Source organism: Brachionichthys hirsutus, chromosome 5 (assembly GCF_040956055.1).
Source record: "Brachionichthys hirsutus isolate HB-005 chromosome 5, CSIRO-AGI_Bhir_v1, whole genome shotgun sequence".
In the NCBI taxonomy this organism is placed as follows: domain Eukaryota; kingdom Metazoa; phylum Chordata; class Actinopteri; order Lophiiformes; family Brachionichthyidae; genus Brachionichthys; species Brachionichthys hirsutus.
Window position 1 is genome coordinate 5335286 of NC_090901.1, and position 16550 is coordinate 5351835.

The 16550-nt window shown below is 45.0% G+C and overlaps 3 protein-coding genes across 3 annotated transcripts; 1 reads left to right on the top strand and 2 right to left on the bottom strand.

Annotated features, from left to right (window-relative positions):
- The first annotated feature begins 478 nt into the window (after window positions 1–478).
- On the top strand, window positions 479–5581 carry LOC137894465 (protein regulator of cytokinesis 1-like). The gene is made up of 14 exons (XM_068739944.1): window positions 479–675; window positions 955–1087; window positions 1173–1295; window positions 1384–1617; window positions 1697–1867; window positions 1982–2131; window positions 2222–2369; window positions 2458–2594; window positions 3502–3597; window positions 3834–3980; window positions 4071–4181; window positions 4279–4386; window positions 4482–4655; window positions 5273–5581. Exons 1-14 carry the CDS (start codon window positions 479–481, stop codon window positions 5333–5335), a joined length of 1992 nt encoding a protein of 663 aa, XP_068596045.1. The 3' UTR covers window positions 5336–5581.
- Window positions 5582–5938: 357 nt separating this feature from the next.
- On the bottom strand, window positions 5939–8274 carry LOC137894021 (ubiquitin-associated protein 1-like). Its single transcript, XM_068739480.1, has 5 exons — window positions 8152–8274; window positions 7010–7585; window positions 6749–6919; window positions 6542–6643; window positions 5939–6463 (listed from the first exon to the last, which is right to left on the bottom strand). The coding sequence occupies exons 1-5, from the start codon at window positions 8272–8274 to the stop codon at window positions 6329–6331; spliced, it is 1107 nt and encodes a 368-aa protein (XP_068595581.1). The 3' UTR covers window positions 5939–6328.
- A 750-nt stretch (window positions 8275–9024) lies between these two features.
- Window positions 9025–16535, bottom strand: clpxb (caseinolytic mitochondrial matrix peptidase chaperone subunit Xb). The gene is made up of 15 exons (XM_068739470.1): window positions 16304–16535; window positions 15751–15828; window positions 15242–15402; window positions 14280–14394; window positions 13929–14083; window positions 13660–13819; window positions 13105–13146; window positions 12710–12886; window positions 12401–12565; window positions 11448–11536; window positions 11158–11322; window positions 10783–11082; window positions 10358–10450; window positions 10141–10247; window positions 9025–10019 (listed from the first exon to the last, which is right to left on the bottom strand). Exons 2-15 carry the CDS (start codon window positions 15803–15805, stop codon window positions 9929–9931), a joined length of 1875 nt encoding a protein of 624 aa, XP_068595571.1. The 5' UTR covers window positions 15806–15828; window positions 16304–16535; the 3' UTR covers window positions 9025–9928.
- Window positions 16536–16550: the final 15 nt, after the last annotated feature.

Below are 16550 nucleotides of genomic sequence, written 5' to 3' on the forward strand. Positions count from 1 at the left end.
TGCTGTAGTTTTTTGGCTCGTTACTGCCACCTGTGGACAGCACTTGAGCGTCTTTTATTTTGCAGGAAAAAACTTAAGATACCGCCCCCCATTACCTCTCCTGGTGACGTCATCAATGTCAGCCATTCAGCGGGCAGATACTATTTCTGTGCAACATTCAAACGTCGGAGAGTCGACACACGAACTGTTAGCGTTAGCCCGACAACTCCAGCTGCCAGCTAATATTTAATCGCGTTTGCGTTACGGACGCTTGCTTTTTCCAGTGCAGTTTATCCGTCTGAGGTGGCATCATGAGAATGAGGTTAGTAACATTATGTCAGCTGTTTATTCGACGTACGATACAATAGTATGCAGCCTAATGGGTCGTACAGGTTGTAGTTAGCAGGAGCTAACTTAGCATCGCCAGTCTCAAGCCCGGATAAATGCAGAGAGTTGCGTCGGGAATGGCATCCGGCGTAAACATTTGCCACAACAAAACATGCAGATCAGCGTAGATAAGAAAGTCATGCAGCATCGGTCGAGGCCGCAGCTAGCCGCGTCGTTAGCCCACTGGACGCTGCTGGAAATTGGGCTAAGACGGAGACGACGACGAAGAAGAGGAGGAAGACAGATGCATCAGCAGCGAGAGAAGAAGGAGTGGAAGAGTTTAGGACTGAGAGAAAAGCTAGAGGACAGGTGGACATGATGATGAGGAGGGAGGTTTATGTGTTTGTGTGTGTCCAGGTGGAAAGGAAGCTAGGCTGGAAGCTTAGGAGCAGGATTCAAGTTGTTTTATAACGGAGGAATGGAGGTGAAGAAGTGATGGGCAAGTTTGGTATTCAGAACAGGAACCAAGAAGGACAGATGGCTTTGCCAAAGGGATGGAAATGGCAGTGGTTAACACTTATTTTCAGAAAAGACTAGAACTACTTTTAAGTCAAATGATGGTGTGTTTTTTTTTTTTTCCTCTTTCAGTGAAGTCCACGCAGCAGAATCTGTTGCCTACCTCAACAGAGCCCAGGTGAGGCTGCAGGATATTTGGGAAGAAATTGGGATCTCAGAAGAGCAGCGCCTGCAGAGAACGAATGAGGTTCACAAGCACATTAAAGTGAGTTCCAAACCAATTAGTTTGCCTTTTGTTTTAACAAGCCTATTCAGAAATCACGTGTTTTTTGCCATTTCTACTCCGACAGGGTTTGCTGGACCTCATGATTGCGGAGGAAGAGGAGCTCAAGAGGCGACTGCTTAAAGACCTCGAGTCCCACCTGAAGGAACTGCAGATTTTATACAGTGAGCTTCAGATTCCTGCATTTGAGGTATAATCTACTCGAGAAACATTTGGTTGCTTTCTAAATCCGCTCTCGGAGACACATTGACACATTTTTTTTGTGTGTGTGTGTGAAGGAGAAGGGTGGCTGCACCATGCTGCAAATGGAGAAGAATAGCCGCACACGTCTGGAGGCGTTGGTGGAGCAAAAGATGCAAAGAATGAAAGAACTCAAGGGCCTCATTGCCGAGGACCGAGAGCTGTGTGATATTATGTGCACCACCCCATTTTGCATTGACCAGAACTCCACCCCATCGCTCCAGCAGCTGGAGGCCTACCATGACTACCTGGAAGAGCTGACGAAGAAGAAGGTGTTGCCGAGTCTCTGCTGTTCTTATTTACTTTCCATTTTCCCAGTAGAATTATAACCAATCCACCTTGTCTTTTCAGGAGCGCCGACACGATGAATTCATGACTATCAAACGGGAGATCGTCACATGTATGGCCGACCTGGAACAGGAACCGGACACCAGTTTTGAGAAAGACGTCATGTGTGAGGACGAGGAAGCATTTTGTCTGTCGGAGGACAATATTGCTGCTCTTAAACTACTTCTCAGTCAGGTGTTTGGTTTTTTTTAATATAGAAATGTGCATCCAAAGTTTTGTTGACCTGATTCATTTATGTCTGTAACACCATAATGTACCGGTAATGGCTATAATCGTTACATCGTGCAGTTACAAGTCCGCAAAGCTGAGAATGAGCGCTGCTGTTCAGCTTTCCGTACGAAAATCCAGGAGCTCTGGGAAAGACTCCAGGTTCCCCAAGAGGAGAGGGAATCCCTCTTTGAACATATGATCAAGTCAAAGAAGAGAAACGTGGAGGCGGTAAGAAATCCCTCCAATGCATTTACACGAGTGGGTTCAAACACCTCAAACATCACTTTAACAAGTTTACATGTGCTTCTGTCTATGCAGCTCCAGGCTGAGGTCCAGCGTCTAGAAGTGCTGAAAGTTCAAAGCATGAGACGCTTCATTGAGGCCATCAGAGCTGAGATTGCAGTCCTTTGGGAGAAATGTTTCTACAGCCAGGAGCAGAAGCGAGATTTCATTTCATATTCTGCTGGTGAATGTTCTTTTGTGACCTATGATCTCAAAAAACCTTAAACTTGGATGTGCATGGTAGCTCATTGTGAAAAGTTTTCTTTCACCAGATGATTTCACCGAAGAGCTTCTCAACCTGCATGAGGCTGAGGTCAGGAATCTGGTGAAGACTTACGAGGACCATAAAGAACTCTTTGACGGAGTCACAAAGTGGCAGGAAAACTGGACCTTGTACTTGGAATTTGATGTAAGTATAATCTGTATACCGTAATTGCTGAACTATTATGCGCACCTGTGAAAAAGCCGCACCCACTGAATTAAAAAATATATATATTTTGTACTAAAATAAGCCGCACATATTCGTAAGCTGCAAGTGCATTGAGACAAATGATATTTAACGGAACACGGCTCGTAACGATATCCGCAGCAGGTCTCCAAGGTGAACAGCCTCTGGCATGTTAGAATAAGGGAAGTCGGCAAATCAGATCCGTAACTTCGGGATAAGGATTGGCTCTAAGGGCTGGGTCGGTCGGGCTGGGGTGCGAAGCGGGGCTGGGCTCGAGCCGCGGCTGGGGGAGCAGTCGCCCCGTCGCCCTCCCCTCTCCGCCCGTCGGAGGCTGCGCGGCGCGCGCGCGCGCCTGGCGGGGTGTCCCCGTCCCCCTTGCCCCCGTGCCCCTCATCCTCCGTCCGCGGGAGCGTGGTGCGGCAGGGGTGGGGACGCCCGGGAGGTCGAGGGGGTGGGTTCCTTCCCCGCTACGCGGCGCGTCCGACGCCGCGTAGCGGATGGCGGACGCGGGGACCGGGGAAGGAACCCACCCCCTCGGGGACCGGGTACGGCGGTCCGGCGGCGGCGACTCTGGACGCGCGCCGGGCCCTTCTCGCGGATCTCCCCAGCTCCGCGCAAGCGGGGCTTTCCCTCCGGGCGGGCGGGCGTTAATTTTGTAACGAAAATAAATAGGCTTTAACGAAACACGGCTCGTAAAGAAAGTGGGAAAATATACGTAAATTTGCCGCGTCGTTGCATAAACCGCAAGGTTCAAAATATTGGAAAAAAGTAGCGGCTTGTACACCGGGAATTACGGTAAATGTAATGTGGAAGGCAATCATCATTTGATGATGTAACATGTGGAGAAATGACTACATTCAAATCTTAGAGAAAGGCTGATGACCCCACAAGATTCAACAACAGAGGTGGGAATCTTCTCAAAGAGGAGAAACTGAGATGTGACCTCCAGAAGAGTTTGCCTAAGGTGAGAAAATGATTTAAAAGTGATGTTTAATGATTTAAACATAATGTTGAATTGCAATTTATGGAGTTTACCTGTAAGAGAAGCTGATAGTCATGATTAAAAAGAAAACATTTAATCGATACAAGAGAAGCTTAAATGTAGTGCATGCTTTACTGAGTTCAGCCACCAGCTGGAGACAAGAAACCTTTATCATCTCAGTAGACATCAGTGCAACAAGTGTCTCCTGTATGTTCCAGCTGGAAAAGAGTCTGAAGGCCCAAATTGATATCTGGGAGCATGAGCATGGCAGGGAATTCCTGGTAAACGGACAGAAATTTCTTGACTATGTGCAGCAACAGTGGGATGATCACCACTCTGAGAAAGAGGAGAAGAAAATGGAAAGGGTATGCTATTTAATTTGGAAAAAAATGATCCAGGCTTTAACGTCATCAAGCAGTGTTGGCAAAATGACTGCATTCTTTTTGTTTGAATAGCAACTGAAGAAAACCAGGCAGACGCAAGAAGAAATGTTATACGGTGCTGCAAAGAGAACACCGTCTAAGTGGCGCACAGCAGGGACCCCCACACCTGTAAAAGTGAGAAAGGTAAGTCGCTGAGGCAGTTTTGATAGTTGTGTTGTGATCGTTGCATTTGAAGCGATGTCGACTACCTGGATTAGCAACCGTTTTTCTCCTGTCACAGTTCAATGGCACTTCAACCATCTCCACTCCAACCAGTTTACTGAATTCAGGCGTCACTGGAAGCTTGTGCCTGTCCTCCATCCAGAAACCGCCCCTGTCCGCCAGCAAGGTAACCCGTGTCCTGGCATTTACAGCAGCTTAGACATAGACATTTAAACTATAAATTCTGAGTGGATTCCATTTATTCTGTGGTTGGTCTTGTAGGGTCTTGGCCTGCGAACGCCTGGACATGGAAAGACTTCCCGTGCACTACACCGAAACAAGGAAAACATCTCCTGTCAAAATAGAAATACTCCAAGTGGCGCACTAAGGTCTCAGGATACTCAAGATTGCACCTTCACCTTTAATTCTGTTGCTGCCTCCTATTCGGAATTTGCGGTAAATTTGGCTTCTCTTTATTTAACCTTTTATTTAACCAGGTAAGTTAATTGAAAATTAATTCTTCTTTGCAATAATGACCTGGACATAAGTTGCATGTTTTTAGTGGTGGGAGAAAGCCGGAGAACCCGTAGAGAACATGTAAACTCCTCACAGAAAGGGCCCCAAGTCGGGTTTGAACCTGCGACCTTCTTGCTTTGAGGCAACGGTGCTATCCACCGTGCTGCCCTATATCGTTTCTAACTGCAAAATACCAACAAATCAAAGAAAACAAGTTTTCTTGAATATTAGCAGCAAAAATGGGGAACAATTAAGAGTACGATAATTGGTGTTTTATTTCCTTGCTTTGTAGAAACTGATCTCCATTTAAATCTGGTATCAGACTACATACACACAATGTTACACAAACCAGATTTTATTCCCCATGTCGGTTCGATGCTTTCCACATTAAAGCGGCCCAAGCGGTTGACGCTGACTCACCAGGTCACGTTCAGGTTTCCCCTGTTGTTGAGCTCCCACGTCACGCTTTGTGTCGCCGATGCAGTAACGCGTTCCTTCAGTGGCCTGGCCGACGCGATGACATGAACAAACGTACTGATGGTTCCCTGTTTTTCCAGAGGAATCTCTCGGAGGCGACTGTTAAATCAGGACAGCTGAACTCCACCGTCGGTCATCAGTGAGTCCAAGCGGTGGTTCAGCAGCAGAAGCGAGTTTCACCGCGACGACCAGGAGGGACTTGAATGTAAACTTCCAAAAATATTTAATCGGTTGTGTTCTCTTAAAATCTACTTTTGACATACGGTAACTTTATATTTGTGTCAAGGCTGTTGTGACCTTTTAGTTGACACATTGTTTTACAACCGTAGCGTTGGTTTTATTGCACCGTTGGAATGACAGCTCAATCTGTTTTTCAGAATCTAAATATTTTGAATGCTTTTTATGAACTGTAAATAAATTTCAAAACTAAATCTGTTGGGCTTTGTTTATTTTCTTGTCCGAATTTCATGTTTTTGGATGAGCTGCGCAGGTTTTTGTTGAAGTTAAAGATGGATTGAGTGAAATCTTTATTACAGGTTTGCTATTTTCATTGTCTGTTGATATTTTTGTAAAGATAGCTTGACTTCAGTCCGCGATGTGCTGGAGACGCATTCAGCGTGTGTCTCGCCCACAGCGAACTGGGATTGGCTCCAACAGCATAACCCACAAAGCAGGAAGAAAGCAGCAGCAAATGAAGGACTCCAGTTTTCAGATATTCACTGGGAATTAACAATCACTGTTTTGTTCATTGTTTCAATAAATACAACAAAAATACTTCCATAGAATAAATCGGACCCAAGCTTTATCATTGCTCTTGTCCAGTTTGAGGAAAACAGCATACATAGAGCTCTGGACATGAAGACATGTATGGTCAGGAAAAAACTAAATTACTGCTGCCACCTGCAAATGCAGATTATTTCCAAATCTTTGTAATATTGCTAATGCAGATGCTACAATAAATTTAACATAATTACATTAAACATGCAGAAGCCCTGGTTAAGAGTAAAATGTGACCACTTCTTCGTCTTCTCCATTTGCAGCATGGTTCAGCCACCCTTCTCCTTTAAACACACACACATATAGATGAGAAACTAATACTTGATCCACGCAGACTAGAATCAGTGAATGTTCATTTTTTAGGCCATGCGTGTCATGAGTTCTTCCAGCGCTCTCTCGCGGTGATTTTCGTGGACAAGCAGCACTTCTTTGATTCTGCTTTGCTTGAAGCCCATCTCATTAAACTGAGTCAGAAGGCGCAGGAACTCAGCAGCCTGTAACAGAACTTAAAGTGAGTGCACTCTATGCACATGAGGCTATGATGAGGTATGCCTCGTGGTGTTTTCCTTCACCTTGCTTTCACAGTTCTGAAACATCTCCAAGGCTTCCTCCACCTGCGCTTCATCGTAGCCCAGCTTACACAGACGATCACTGGCCATCAGGTATTTTAGGATCTGAGAACAGGATCATGAGTAAAATGAGTTTCCATCGTTCTATCGTGCCTGTAGGTTATGAAGTATTCTATTATCATTGCTTTACGAATCCAGAGTGGCGTCTACCTTCTCTGGGCTGTGGTAGCCCGTCTTCTGGAGCGCCAGAATAGCCGTGCGTAAAGGGTATCCTCTGTCTGTGACGGTCTCCAGCAACTCCCTCTCTTCCTGGCTGAGCGCTGACAACAACTCTGCTGCCGAATCAAAGAAAACGCCACAGGGGCCGCCCGTCCTCTGGGCCTGGGGGGGTCGAGGCAGGAGGAGACGAAGACAGTGAGTTAGGAAACACAAGTATGACAAATAATTTTTGAGGTTTAAAAGAAAGTAGACCTGTCTGCGGTTTTTAAAAATGGGCCCTGCAGAGGAGGGTCGCTGCAGCCTGCAGGGGGAGGGACCGTCAGGTGGTGTGTTTTGTGAGAGCGTTCTCCCCACAGTGGCCTGTGGACGCCGCTTCTTCTTCTTCAGGAGGGCAGGGCTGTGCTGCTCCAGCGCTCGCAGATGTTTCCTGTCCCGGAGAAGCGGCGAGGGCCCTCTGAGGCCCCCGGAGGAACCAGGGTGTACGGCTTTCACTCTGGAGAACGGGTCTTTGGGGGGCCTCTCTCTGCTCTTGGAGGGGTGAGGTGCGTCCTCAGCGGAGGAGCCTTCGGTGTCCTCGTTGTAACCTTCTTCATCATCGGAGTCGGACAGGAGGAACCTGACAGTGCGATGGCGCAGCCAGCGAGTGTCTACAGAGTTCAGGCTGTGACTGCGGGGCCGAGGGCTCGGGCCCCACGCGTCGTCACTCCTGTGGTTGGCCCTGTGACTCTGCTGGGGGGTGCTGAACATCAGCCAGTAGGGGGGGCAGGATGGGGCCGGACAGGCCGATTGATGTCCTGATAAAATACGTTTCTCCAAGTTGAATCCGTACTGCAGTAAAATGCCAAGAAGAGGTTTTCATTTCATTTTACACAGCATATATCTGTGACAGAAGCATTAATATTTTCAATAATAATGTGAGATTCACGCATCCCAGTAACGACAGTAACACCCAGACACAGAAGCAGTCTCATTCCCATGATAAAAATAATTAACCAATACAGTAAATCTAAACTTTCACAAAAGTAAAAGACTAAAGTGATCTAACATCCAAAATACAATCAGTAAGAAGACATCATTTCAAATTTTATATTTCCCTTAAATTGCCTCTTGACCATCTTAACATTTTTTAAATACATAAATATAAATGAAGTACCGTATGTTAAACACGCAGTAAAAAATACTGCGGTTGATAATTTGATGTAATCTCATCTGCGCTCCAGTGAGAATCACCTGGAGTGTTTTTGACAATTATTTTAACAAATCAAAGTTTTCATTTACCAACATATGAATTGGTAAATAATAAGAATGATGATTATAATCAAGACTTAAATCAGTATTCCAGATCACAACAGATGAAACTAGAGAAGCCTGACAACTCATTCGGGGCGTGCGACCTCAGTGGCTTGCAGTATCTGCCGTCGGTCCGGTACGGTGATATCTGGAGCCGTCACAAGCTGCACCTCCTCCTCCAGCGGGGCCAACGGGGTCTGGAACGGGACATCCTCCAGAGTGCTCATTGTGATCAAAATACACCAGCAACCTGCAGAGGAGTCGCGCAGTTCTTCAGTTTGAAGGTGGAGAACCAAACCCCCATTAGAACCACGACGAGGCTCACCTTGATCGGGTCCTCGGCTCCCTGAAGCGCTGACGGGCGTTTGGGCTGAGACGCAGACACCTGACAGATAAACCTCATCACCGCTAAGCCTCTGACATCATCTGAGATGTTTACAATAATAGGCCAGGTGCCATTTGTAATCCTTCCCTCAGAGGTGCAGTAGCAAATGGCATTTGAATATAAACACGCAACTACTTAAAAACAATTTACAGTAGCAATAATGATCGTGATTTCCCATCAGTCTTTCCTGAATTTTTTGCCCACATCCAAACATTTCAAGCCATGTGAATGTGGGCGTAAAGAGGGATCAGAGAAATGCTGAGGTGTTTGGAAACGGGGAATATCAGGAACGTTAGAGATTATCAGATTATAGAAAGGTGAGGGAGCAGTCGCGTGAAAACATTTCACCGAAGTGACTCCAGCAACCAGATGACAAGGAAGCATGCATTCTGTCGACACCCAACCTTAAATGGGAAGAACAACTGAATTTCTGTACAGATATACATTTTATTTATGTATTTTTTTTTAAACAATCACAATAGATTTAAGATGACAAACTGTGGGGAGGGGTGTACAGGCTTTTAAACGCACGCACCTCACAAAACAGACAAAAGAAGGTTTTGAACCTCTGCTAAAAGAAAAGGAAACAAAGCAAAGAGATCAGATCGATTTTAATCCGATTAGCAAAACTAAATTCAGAATACAGCCGCGTGGTTCCGTTCAGTCAGAGCATATCAGGTGGAGGCTCGATTACATCCGTGTGTACTGAAGAAACATTTAACGACCGGATATTTGATCACTGAGGGCGAGGCGGGTTTCCAATATGCCGGGACACAAACAGAATAAAACCAAGACGAAGCTTAAAGTAGCGAAACACTAGAAAGTAACCATTCTGGCTGCTTTTAGACCTGCTGTGTTTCGTGTGCTGGTGCATTACAACACAATGCATTCCAAGTAAAAAGTCGTGTCGCACAAACTGCTCACAAACTGCTCACAAACTGCAGTGCATCGCACTATTTAAAGGCCGACTCTACCGTGAGCACCATTATCACAATGGTGGTTAAGAACATCAACGTATTGATGTGCTCATGGAATATTACACCCTCATAATAATATAAGGCATTAGTTGACATCTACACTTCGTTTGCACCCTTCCTCTTCAAATGTACAGTATGATCCCATCATTTCAACACACGCCCGTCACCACAGAGAGAAAACTACTCAGCTAGCTACAAAACCATTTTATTGTATTTGTTTAATTATAAAATCATATTGTCTTTCTATTGATAAAATGTTAATCCCCAGAGATTTAAATATTGGATAAAGGTCCACCCTGCGACTGCTAAGCTTGTGAATTAACATCTGATGAATGGGACCAAATGCTTGTGGGAAGAAAAACGCCGCTCAGAGAGAATCTGTAGCTTTCATCATCTCTACTAACAACGATGTCCGTATCATTTGTCAGGGGTGATCATAATACCCGGTTTGGTATCCAAGACTTCATAATAGTTCTAATGATTTCTGCGACTGGCCTCCGGTGAAATGAGCGATGTGGTTCAGTTGTTGGCAGCGTCTGCCTGCCGAGGCCAGTTGTCCTCCTCGATGCCAGAGTCGTATTCCTCCTCTGGAGACTCCTTGGCCGGAGCTCTGAAATTCAAACAGAACATCCGCTTCAAGGTTTCAAGCCGCGGCAGACTCGCTGATCTTCAGGAAAACGATGCCTGACATAACAGACAGGAAGCACTGTGCTGCAGGTAAAGACGCTGACCTGATGTATCGGGGCTCTGATTTTCCCAGGACAGCATCTTTGTCCAGCTCAACAGCCATGATGTCAGAGTGTGGCACCTCGAACATCGGCTCCAAAAGGAGCTTTTCCTTTAAAAAACAAAAACAAACAACAACAAAAGGACATGTTTAAAGCTTGCATTACACCCGCTAATGGGTGAGCTACCCACAACAAAAACAGGAAACCAACAAGCGCCTACCATGATGGATCTGAGGCCACGAGCTCCAGTCCTTCTCTCCAGAGCCATCCTAGCTATGGCCCTCAAGGCATCTTGATTCACAATGAGTTCACACTGAAACAGAAAACAGGTGTATTCTAGCTTCGGTATAAACAGATGCATTCGGTTTCTGGAGATCTGGGACATGAAATGTTCCGGGAAGCGTGAGACGAGAGAATAATTAAATCTTGCCGCACATCCAAGAGTGTTCAGGCTGCATGGACTCTGCATGGCTGTTTATAATACTGTGAAAAAGGGATTTACATGTCCGAGACGTGACCTGAAGGTCAACCTTCGGTCAGAACATTTTAATGTAAACAGCAGAAACACAGCGTTTACAGAGAAGTCTACCAGGAATGTAAATCCAGCGCTGTGTCTGTCTGAACTGTGATTTCATGTGATCTCACCTTGTCCATGCTGAACAGCGCCTGATACTGCGGCAGCACGGCGTTACGGGGCTCCGTCAGGATCCGGACTAGCGTGTCTTCGTCCAGACTGTGCAGAGAAACGACTACAGGCAGACGGCCAACAAACTCTGGGATCATTCCGAACTCGATCAGGTCCCTGGCCTCCACGTGTCTCAGCAGCCGGTCCTTCTCCTCTATCTCCGCCACAGTGTCCATCTCGCCACTGCTGTTAGCCAAATCTGCAGCAGCTGCAGCACGGCGACCCTGCCCCAGGTTGGAGGGAGTTCCAAATCCTAAGTACTGAAGAGCCGAGAAAACATGCGGGTGAAGAAAAGCAGCCGAGGAGTCTGCAAGTATGAGCCGTGTTCAATTGACCTTTTCATTCTTCCTTCTGCTAATGATTCTGTCGAGGCCGTTGAAGGCGCCCGACGCGACAAACAGAACGTTGGTGGTGTCGACCTGCACCGTTTCTCCTCTCAGTTTCCTGGAGTTCTTCTCAGGAACATTGACGACGGTACCTTCCAAGAGTTTAAGCAAACCCTGACACAAAAAGAATACAAGTCTAGGTTAACGAGAAATAATAGAAACTCACAAAATAGAATGCTAGAGATTAATGTCTATAAGAAATTCTGATTTATTTAGTGGAACCGAAGATGAAGACAGACCTGCTGGACTCCCTCTCCTCCTACGTCTCTCAGCTGATGGATGCCAGGAACGCTGCCGATCTTATCGACCTCGTCCAGGAACACAATACCTGCAAAGAAAACACACGGAAATTCACAAACATATTTTATTTTACCGCCTTGTACAATTATGCTCCTGAATTTGACACTACGATTGACATAGTTGTATGAAAACTTTGCCATTTTGGGATTTCTTTAACCCTTTAAAGCCCGAACAATGAAGTAATCATCAGAAGACTCTAATTTTTGGAGGGGTTAATAACTGCTGCCGGGATATTTGGATTCGTTCTTTCGTTGTACAATTTAATGTTCGTCTTCACTATGTTATAGCGACTCACCAAAAGTTGAGTCACCCTGTAGATCATTAATGACGTTAATCCTTTGTGATATCGAACTAAAAAAATCTCAAGGACAATATATCTAGAGTTTGACCCGGATTGATTTTGTAAATATGTATGTTGGCACAGCTCTAAAGAGTGGGAAAGTTAATGCGATCAGAAAAACCTGAATGGATCATTCCCCAGGAAAAAAAGCTTCAATGACAGGTGATAGAATCATGAAAGGGGCCTCCTCACAACGAAGGTGGAGAGAGGTTCCCCACTCTGAAAATCTGCGTGGACAAATAATCCAACAGTGTCAGCCTCCCGGTCAGCCGGATCACAACCGTAAATTCACAACCGCCTTGTCTGAGTTATCTGTCAGCTCCATTTAGTACTTCCTGCAAAAAATAACTACATCCATTTCGTATTCATTCATCACTACGCTGCGTGCTGCTTTCATGCCTCTAAAGTGGGACACGTCCTCCAATCAGGAGTGATGTGTCCAACTTTGATAAGAGATCAGAGTGGATACTTCCTGTAATACATTTCTGCTGTAGAAAACCAAGCGACATATGGAAGGATTCTAACACCGGACGCCACGTTCATTGCAGTCACCTTGCTGTGCTTTCTCCACCGAGTAGTTGGCGTCTTGCAGGAGTTTGGCGATGACTGACTCGATGTCTTCTCCCACATATCCAGCCTGAGTTAGCGTGGTGCAGTCACAGATTGCGAAGGGAACATCCAGGCAACGCGCCAGCGTCTGCGCCAACAATGTTTTCCCTGTGAACAATTCGAGGATTCACAATAAGACGAGATGGAAAGCCTCTGCGAAGGCGGAGCATTCCCTACTACAAGGGTCCCCTCTCTCAAAAAGATATACGCTTCACGTTGAACTTAGATCAATTCATAGGTTTAGTCACCAACCTGAGCCAGTTGGACCAAGTAGGATGATGTTGCTCTTATCCAGTTTGATTTCAATGTGGGCGGAGTCCAGGATATCCCCGCCCCTCCTCTCTTGGGGAGACTGCAGGCTCGCCTGCTGCTGCATTGATGCTCCCAGAGCGTTTCCATGGGGGCTGATCCCTGCGATTTGCAGCAGCTCTGCAAAAAAAAAATGAAGTCACAGATTGTGCTTTGTGACCATTGTCCAACTTCTGTAATTTAGAAACTGTCACAAGACAGTTTCTGTTGAAAAATCTGGTGATTAATGGTGGGTTTTTTTTTTTACAATATGCAAATGTAACCAAGTTATTTGAAGCGTTGAGACTTTTGAATAGAGCCGCTGAAGATGACAATGCTGAACAGGACTGGCTACTTACTTGTGAATCTGTACTCATCCTCTCGTCTTCTCATCTCTAACTCTACAGGGAGGATCAAAGCGCTCACATCAATATTATCAGTCATCATTGCCTTTATGACATTATCAATACAGTCCTTCAAAACATTAAAATCAGGTGCAATAGAATTATTGAACAAATGACATCCTTAAATTTATTGCTGCAATATTTAAAAACCTGGAACAGCTCAAGCTGTAGATACTTTAAACTGAAGTATAACTTCTTTTTGATTTTTAAGTTAACTCAAGGAACTTTAACAGGTAGATGATGGAATTATTTTTCTTTGATGCTTTTCCTAACTTTCCATTGTCTTTCCTATTTATTTATTCTAAAAATTAATTCTTAGATTCCATGTTAATCTTGATTACTGGTAGTTATGGTTCTGACCTAATCTGAGATAAGAAAACTAGTCGTAACAAACAATACGTTAAACATTAATTTTTTTAGACATTCAAAATAATGTAGTCTAATTGAAAATAAGCAAATTGAAATGAAATCATGAGCAGCTGTACACAACAACATCCAGAGTCAACTGACCACGAGGTGTGAGAGATGGCTGTTTCTCCACCTCTACTTGCTGTCGACTTCCAGCAGGGATGTTGTTGTAGAGGCGCTTGTAGTGATTGTATACCGCCACCGCCAACACTTTCTTTGCATGGGACTGTCCAACAACGTACTTGTCAAGGTAGGCGTAGATCTGAGAAGAAAAGGCAACACATCACTGTTAAAGTAGCACAGACACAACAGAAAGTATAACATTTCGGAAAACGTATTCCGACAGCTTCAGTTCACAGAGAGTTTCTCACCTTCTTCGGCGGCGGGGGAGGTTTCTGTGCAAAAGCAAGTTTCACCGCCTCGGCAGCCGATTCTGGCTCTTTGTTTAGCCCCTTCTTGGAGTCCGTTTCAGACAGAACCACAAAGAAGTGATGGCATTTCTCACATTTGACAAATCGCGTTGATGCTGCAGAAGAACACATTTGATATTCAACTATTTCACAACCAGTACAACAAAACATTTCTGAAATTTATAATTATAAGAACTTCAGTCTTGCAAACTAAAAAGCAATTTGAACAAGTGACAGAGTAAAGTGTGACAATGCTTGACTCAGTAGCCAAGGAAGGCCAGAACACATACATGTTTAAAGGCATTTACTCACATACAAATGTCTCCACATGTGTGCAGGGATCTCCACATTTAGGGCAGCGGAGCTGGCTTCCCCCAACGCCTGATCCACCAGAGCCAGACAGTCGTTTCCCCTCGCTGACGTTTTTCTGCGAGGAGACAAATCAGTGAGCAAACACAGACCTGCATGACTAACATCTGCTCCATGCACCCAACCTAATGGCTGAGCAGGTTTAAGTTTTGTTCCATTTGACCGGTGTAGAAGCTTAACCTCCCTTAAATTCATGCAAACAGCCCCAGGACAGGCAACTGGTTCAGCACCACACAAAGAAATGCGTCTGTGGTTTGTTGCAGGTTCTCCTGTTTTAACATGTTGCTTATTATAATACCTAAATAAAAAGGCTTTGTTTTGATACTAATGATTTCACATTTGAAATGAGTGAAATTCAATCCTAATTGATTGCGGTGCTGCTACAGTCCAATTTATGGACCTGATGGGAGTGGAAGCCGGCAGTGACTTCCAGTGTTAAAATGTGATGGAGCAGACCCAAGTTTTGGGAAGTCCAACCCAAAATCATAGTGGACAATCCTATAATCTGACGGCTCAACAGTACAAGCAGTTTCCATCTTTTTACCTGGCATCAAGAATTATGCTGCCAGAAAACAAAATCTGCAGGAAAAACAATATTCAGCAAATGGGCTGTAAAAATATATAATTTACATTATCGATTAATCGGACAATTATCTTCACTTAATCTGTAAAATTTAGGAAAATCTCTAATCTAATCTCTTTTAAAAACCTCTCTTTGGTCCATCGAACAGACCAAAAACCAGATTTTTAAAAGAACAGAAAACCATGTGATATCTAAATGGCGTTCATGGACCAAACAGCGATACGTCACAAAGTTGTATCCTTCTACACCGAAACACAACCATGCAATATTCAACCCCGTGTCCAAATGCATCGGAATGAGGATCAACACTCCAAAAGATTACCTTTCCACCATCACTGCCACCGTCCTTTGTCGTTCCATCCTTAGAGACGTAGCAGACAGCGCTCTCTGAAAATGACCTCACCCGTGCCCAGGGAGGCGAAGGAGTTTCCCGGCATCTCTGACGAACCAGTGAAAACAATTGGATTCGGGAGCAGGATATTCCTGTAACAGTGGCGCATTGGTCCATTTTTAATTAATTAAACATGTTTGTCAACAATGAGCAAAGGTCTCGGATTGCAAGGTGTATAGCTAGCTGAACAATTACTACAGAGCATGTGTGTCTACCTTTGTAGATTGTTGCTCTAAAAAGTCAAAGCTACGCAACCATGAACAGCCAAGTGATGTGACAACAAATATTTAACCCACGCCTTTAAGTGCCTTTTTCCACTTGCGGTTGAAATTACGCAACAACCTGCAGCAATGTGGGTCAGCAGGAGACCCACGTCTCAAGTAGACACAATGTCATGGAGCTCTGAGCAGCTGGTGAGGAGTCAAATGTCAATTTGTTACCTCTGTGGGCAGTATTCAGGAACAACCTCGCAGCCGAAGTGCATGGGCAGGACATCACTCGTGTCTTGTCTCAAAAACCTGAAGATAAACACAAAATTAATTGGGGGGGGGGGGGTAGCTAACATAACAGCAGTGGCCAGTCAGCAAAACACATTTCATAACTTCAACGTCACTGTTAGCATTAGCAAAGCAGCAGGTCATCTACTAGTGAAGGTTTCTGACCAAAGCAGATTATTAAATTTAATTCATCGATATGCCAACAAATCCAGCATAAACGTGCACCGCGCTACATATCTAGAAATCGATAGCAGGAATAAGCAATAGGAGTGTCCTGGTTAAATAAACAGGTAACTGTTAGCTGCTTGAGCTAGGCCTGCGCCAGATCATGCTTTTAGATACAGTAAACAGCCCCAGCTAAGCTAGCCAGCCGACGTTACACGGCGATGAAGCCGTGCGGCTCCGGGGCGCAAACATGCGTTAATCCGAATAGAAAAACGCTCACTTTATCGTACTTGTAAAAACCCCAAACGATCGTGCTCGTTCTCTCACTCACAGCGCACGATGAATCGACCGCACAGCTCCTCTGAAAGTCCAATCTGTCAAGTCACGGCAGCGTTCGCGATTGTGTTTTAGTTCGACAAGTCACTGTTTCATTGTAACGTCGCGGAGCCTCCTGAGTAAAGAGTTAAACGCTCCCCGACTCAGCTATTTCACAGGTGGGATGTGCAAAATGTAACGCTAGCTGTTATGAACTAGGTCGGATACCCGTTAGCCAGCTAGCTAGCTAGCCAGCCTTCCTC

What these genes read in the sequence shown, in the direction of transcription:
- LOC137894465 (XM_068739944.1), top strand. Translation starts at nt 479, where the DNA reads ATGCAGATCAGCGTAGATAAGAAAGTCATGCAGCATCGGTCGAGGCCG. An exon ending in AGGTTCACAAGCACATTAAA is followed by an intron (nt 1,088 to 1,172) that starts GTGAGTTCCAAA and finishes CTACTCCGACAG; the next exon opens with GGTTTGCTGGACCTCATGAT. An exon ending in CCTTGTACTTGGAATTTGAT is followed by an intron (nt 2,595 to 3,501) that starts GTAAGTATAATC and finishes TTCAAATCTTAG; the next exon opens with AGAAAGGCTGATGACCCCAC.
- clpxb (XM_068739470.1), bottom strand. Translation starts at nt 15,805, where the DNA reads ATGTCCTGCCCATGCACTTCGGCTGCGAGGTTGTTCCTGAATACTGCC. An exon ending in GAGGAGAGGGAGTCCAGCAG is followed by an intron (nt 11,323 to 11,447) that starts GTCTGTCTTCAT and finishes TTTTTGTGTCAG; the next exon opens with GGTTTGCTTAAACTCTTGGA. An exon ending in GTGGCCTCAGATCCATCATG is followed by an intron (nt 10,248 to 10,357) that starts GTAGGCGCTTGT and finishes TGTTTTTTAAAG; the next exon opens with GAAAAGCTCCTTTTGGAGCC.
- LOC137894021 (XM_068739480.1), bottom strand. Translation starts at nt 8,274, where the DNA reads ATGAGCACTCTGGAGGATGTCCCGTTCCAGACCCCGTTGGCCCCGCTG. An exon ending in GCTACCACAGCCCAGAGAAG is followed by an intron (nt 6,644 to 6,748) that starts GTAGACGCCACT and finishes TCCTGTTCTCAG; the next exon opens with ATCCTAAAATACCTGATGGC. An exon ending in TTCAGAACTGTGAAAGCAAG is followed by an intron (nt 6,464 to 6,541) that starts GTGAAGGAAAAC and finishes GTTCTGTTACAG; the next exon opens with GCTGCTGAGTTCCTGCGCCT.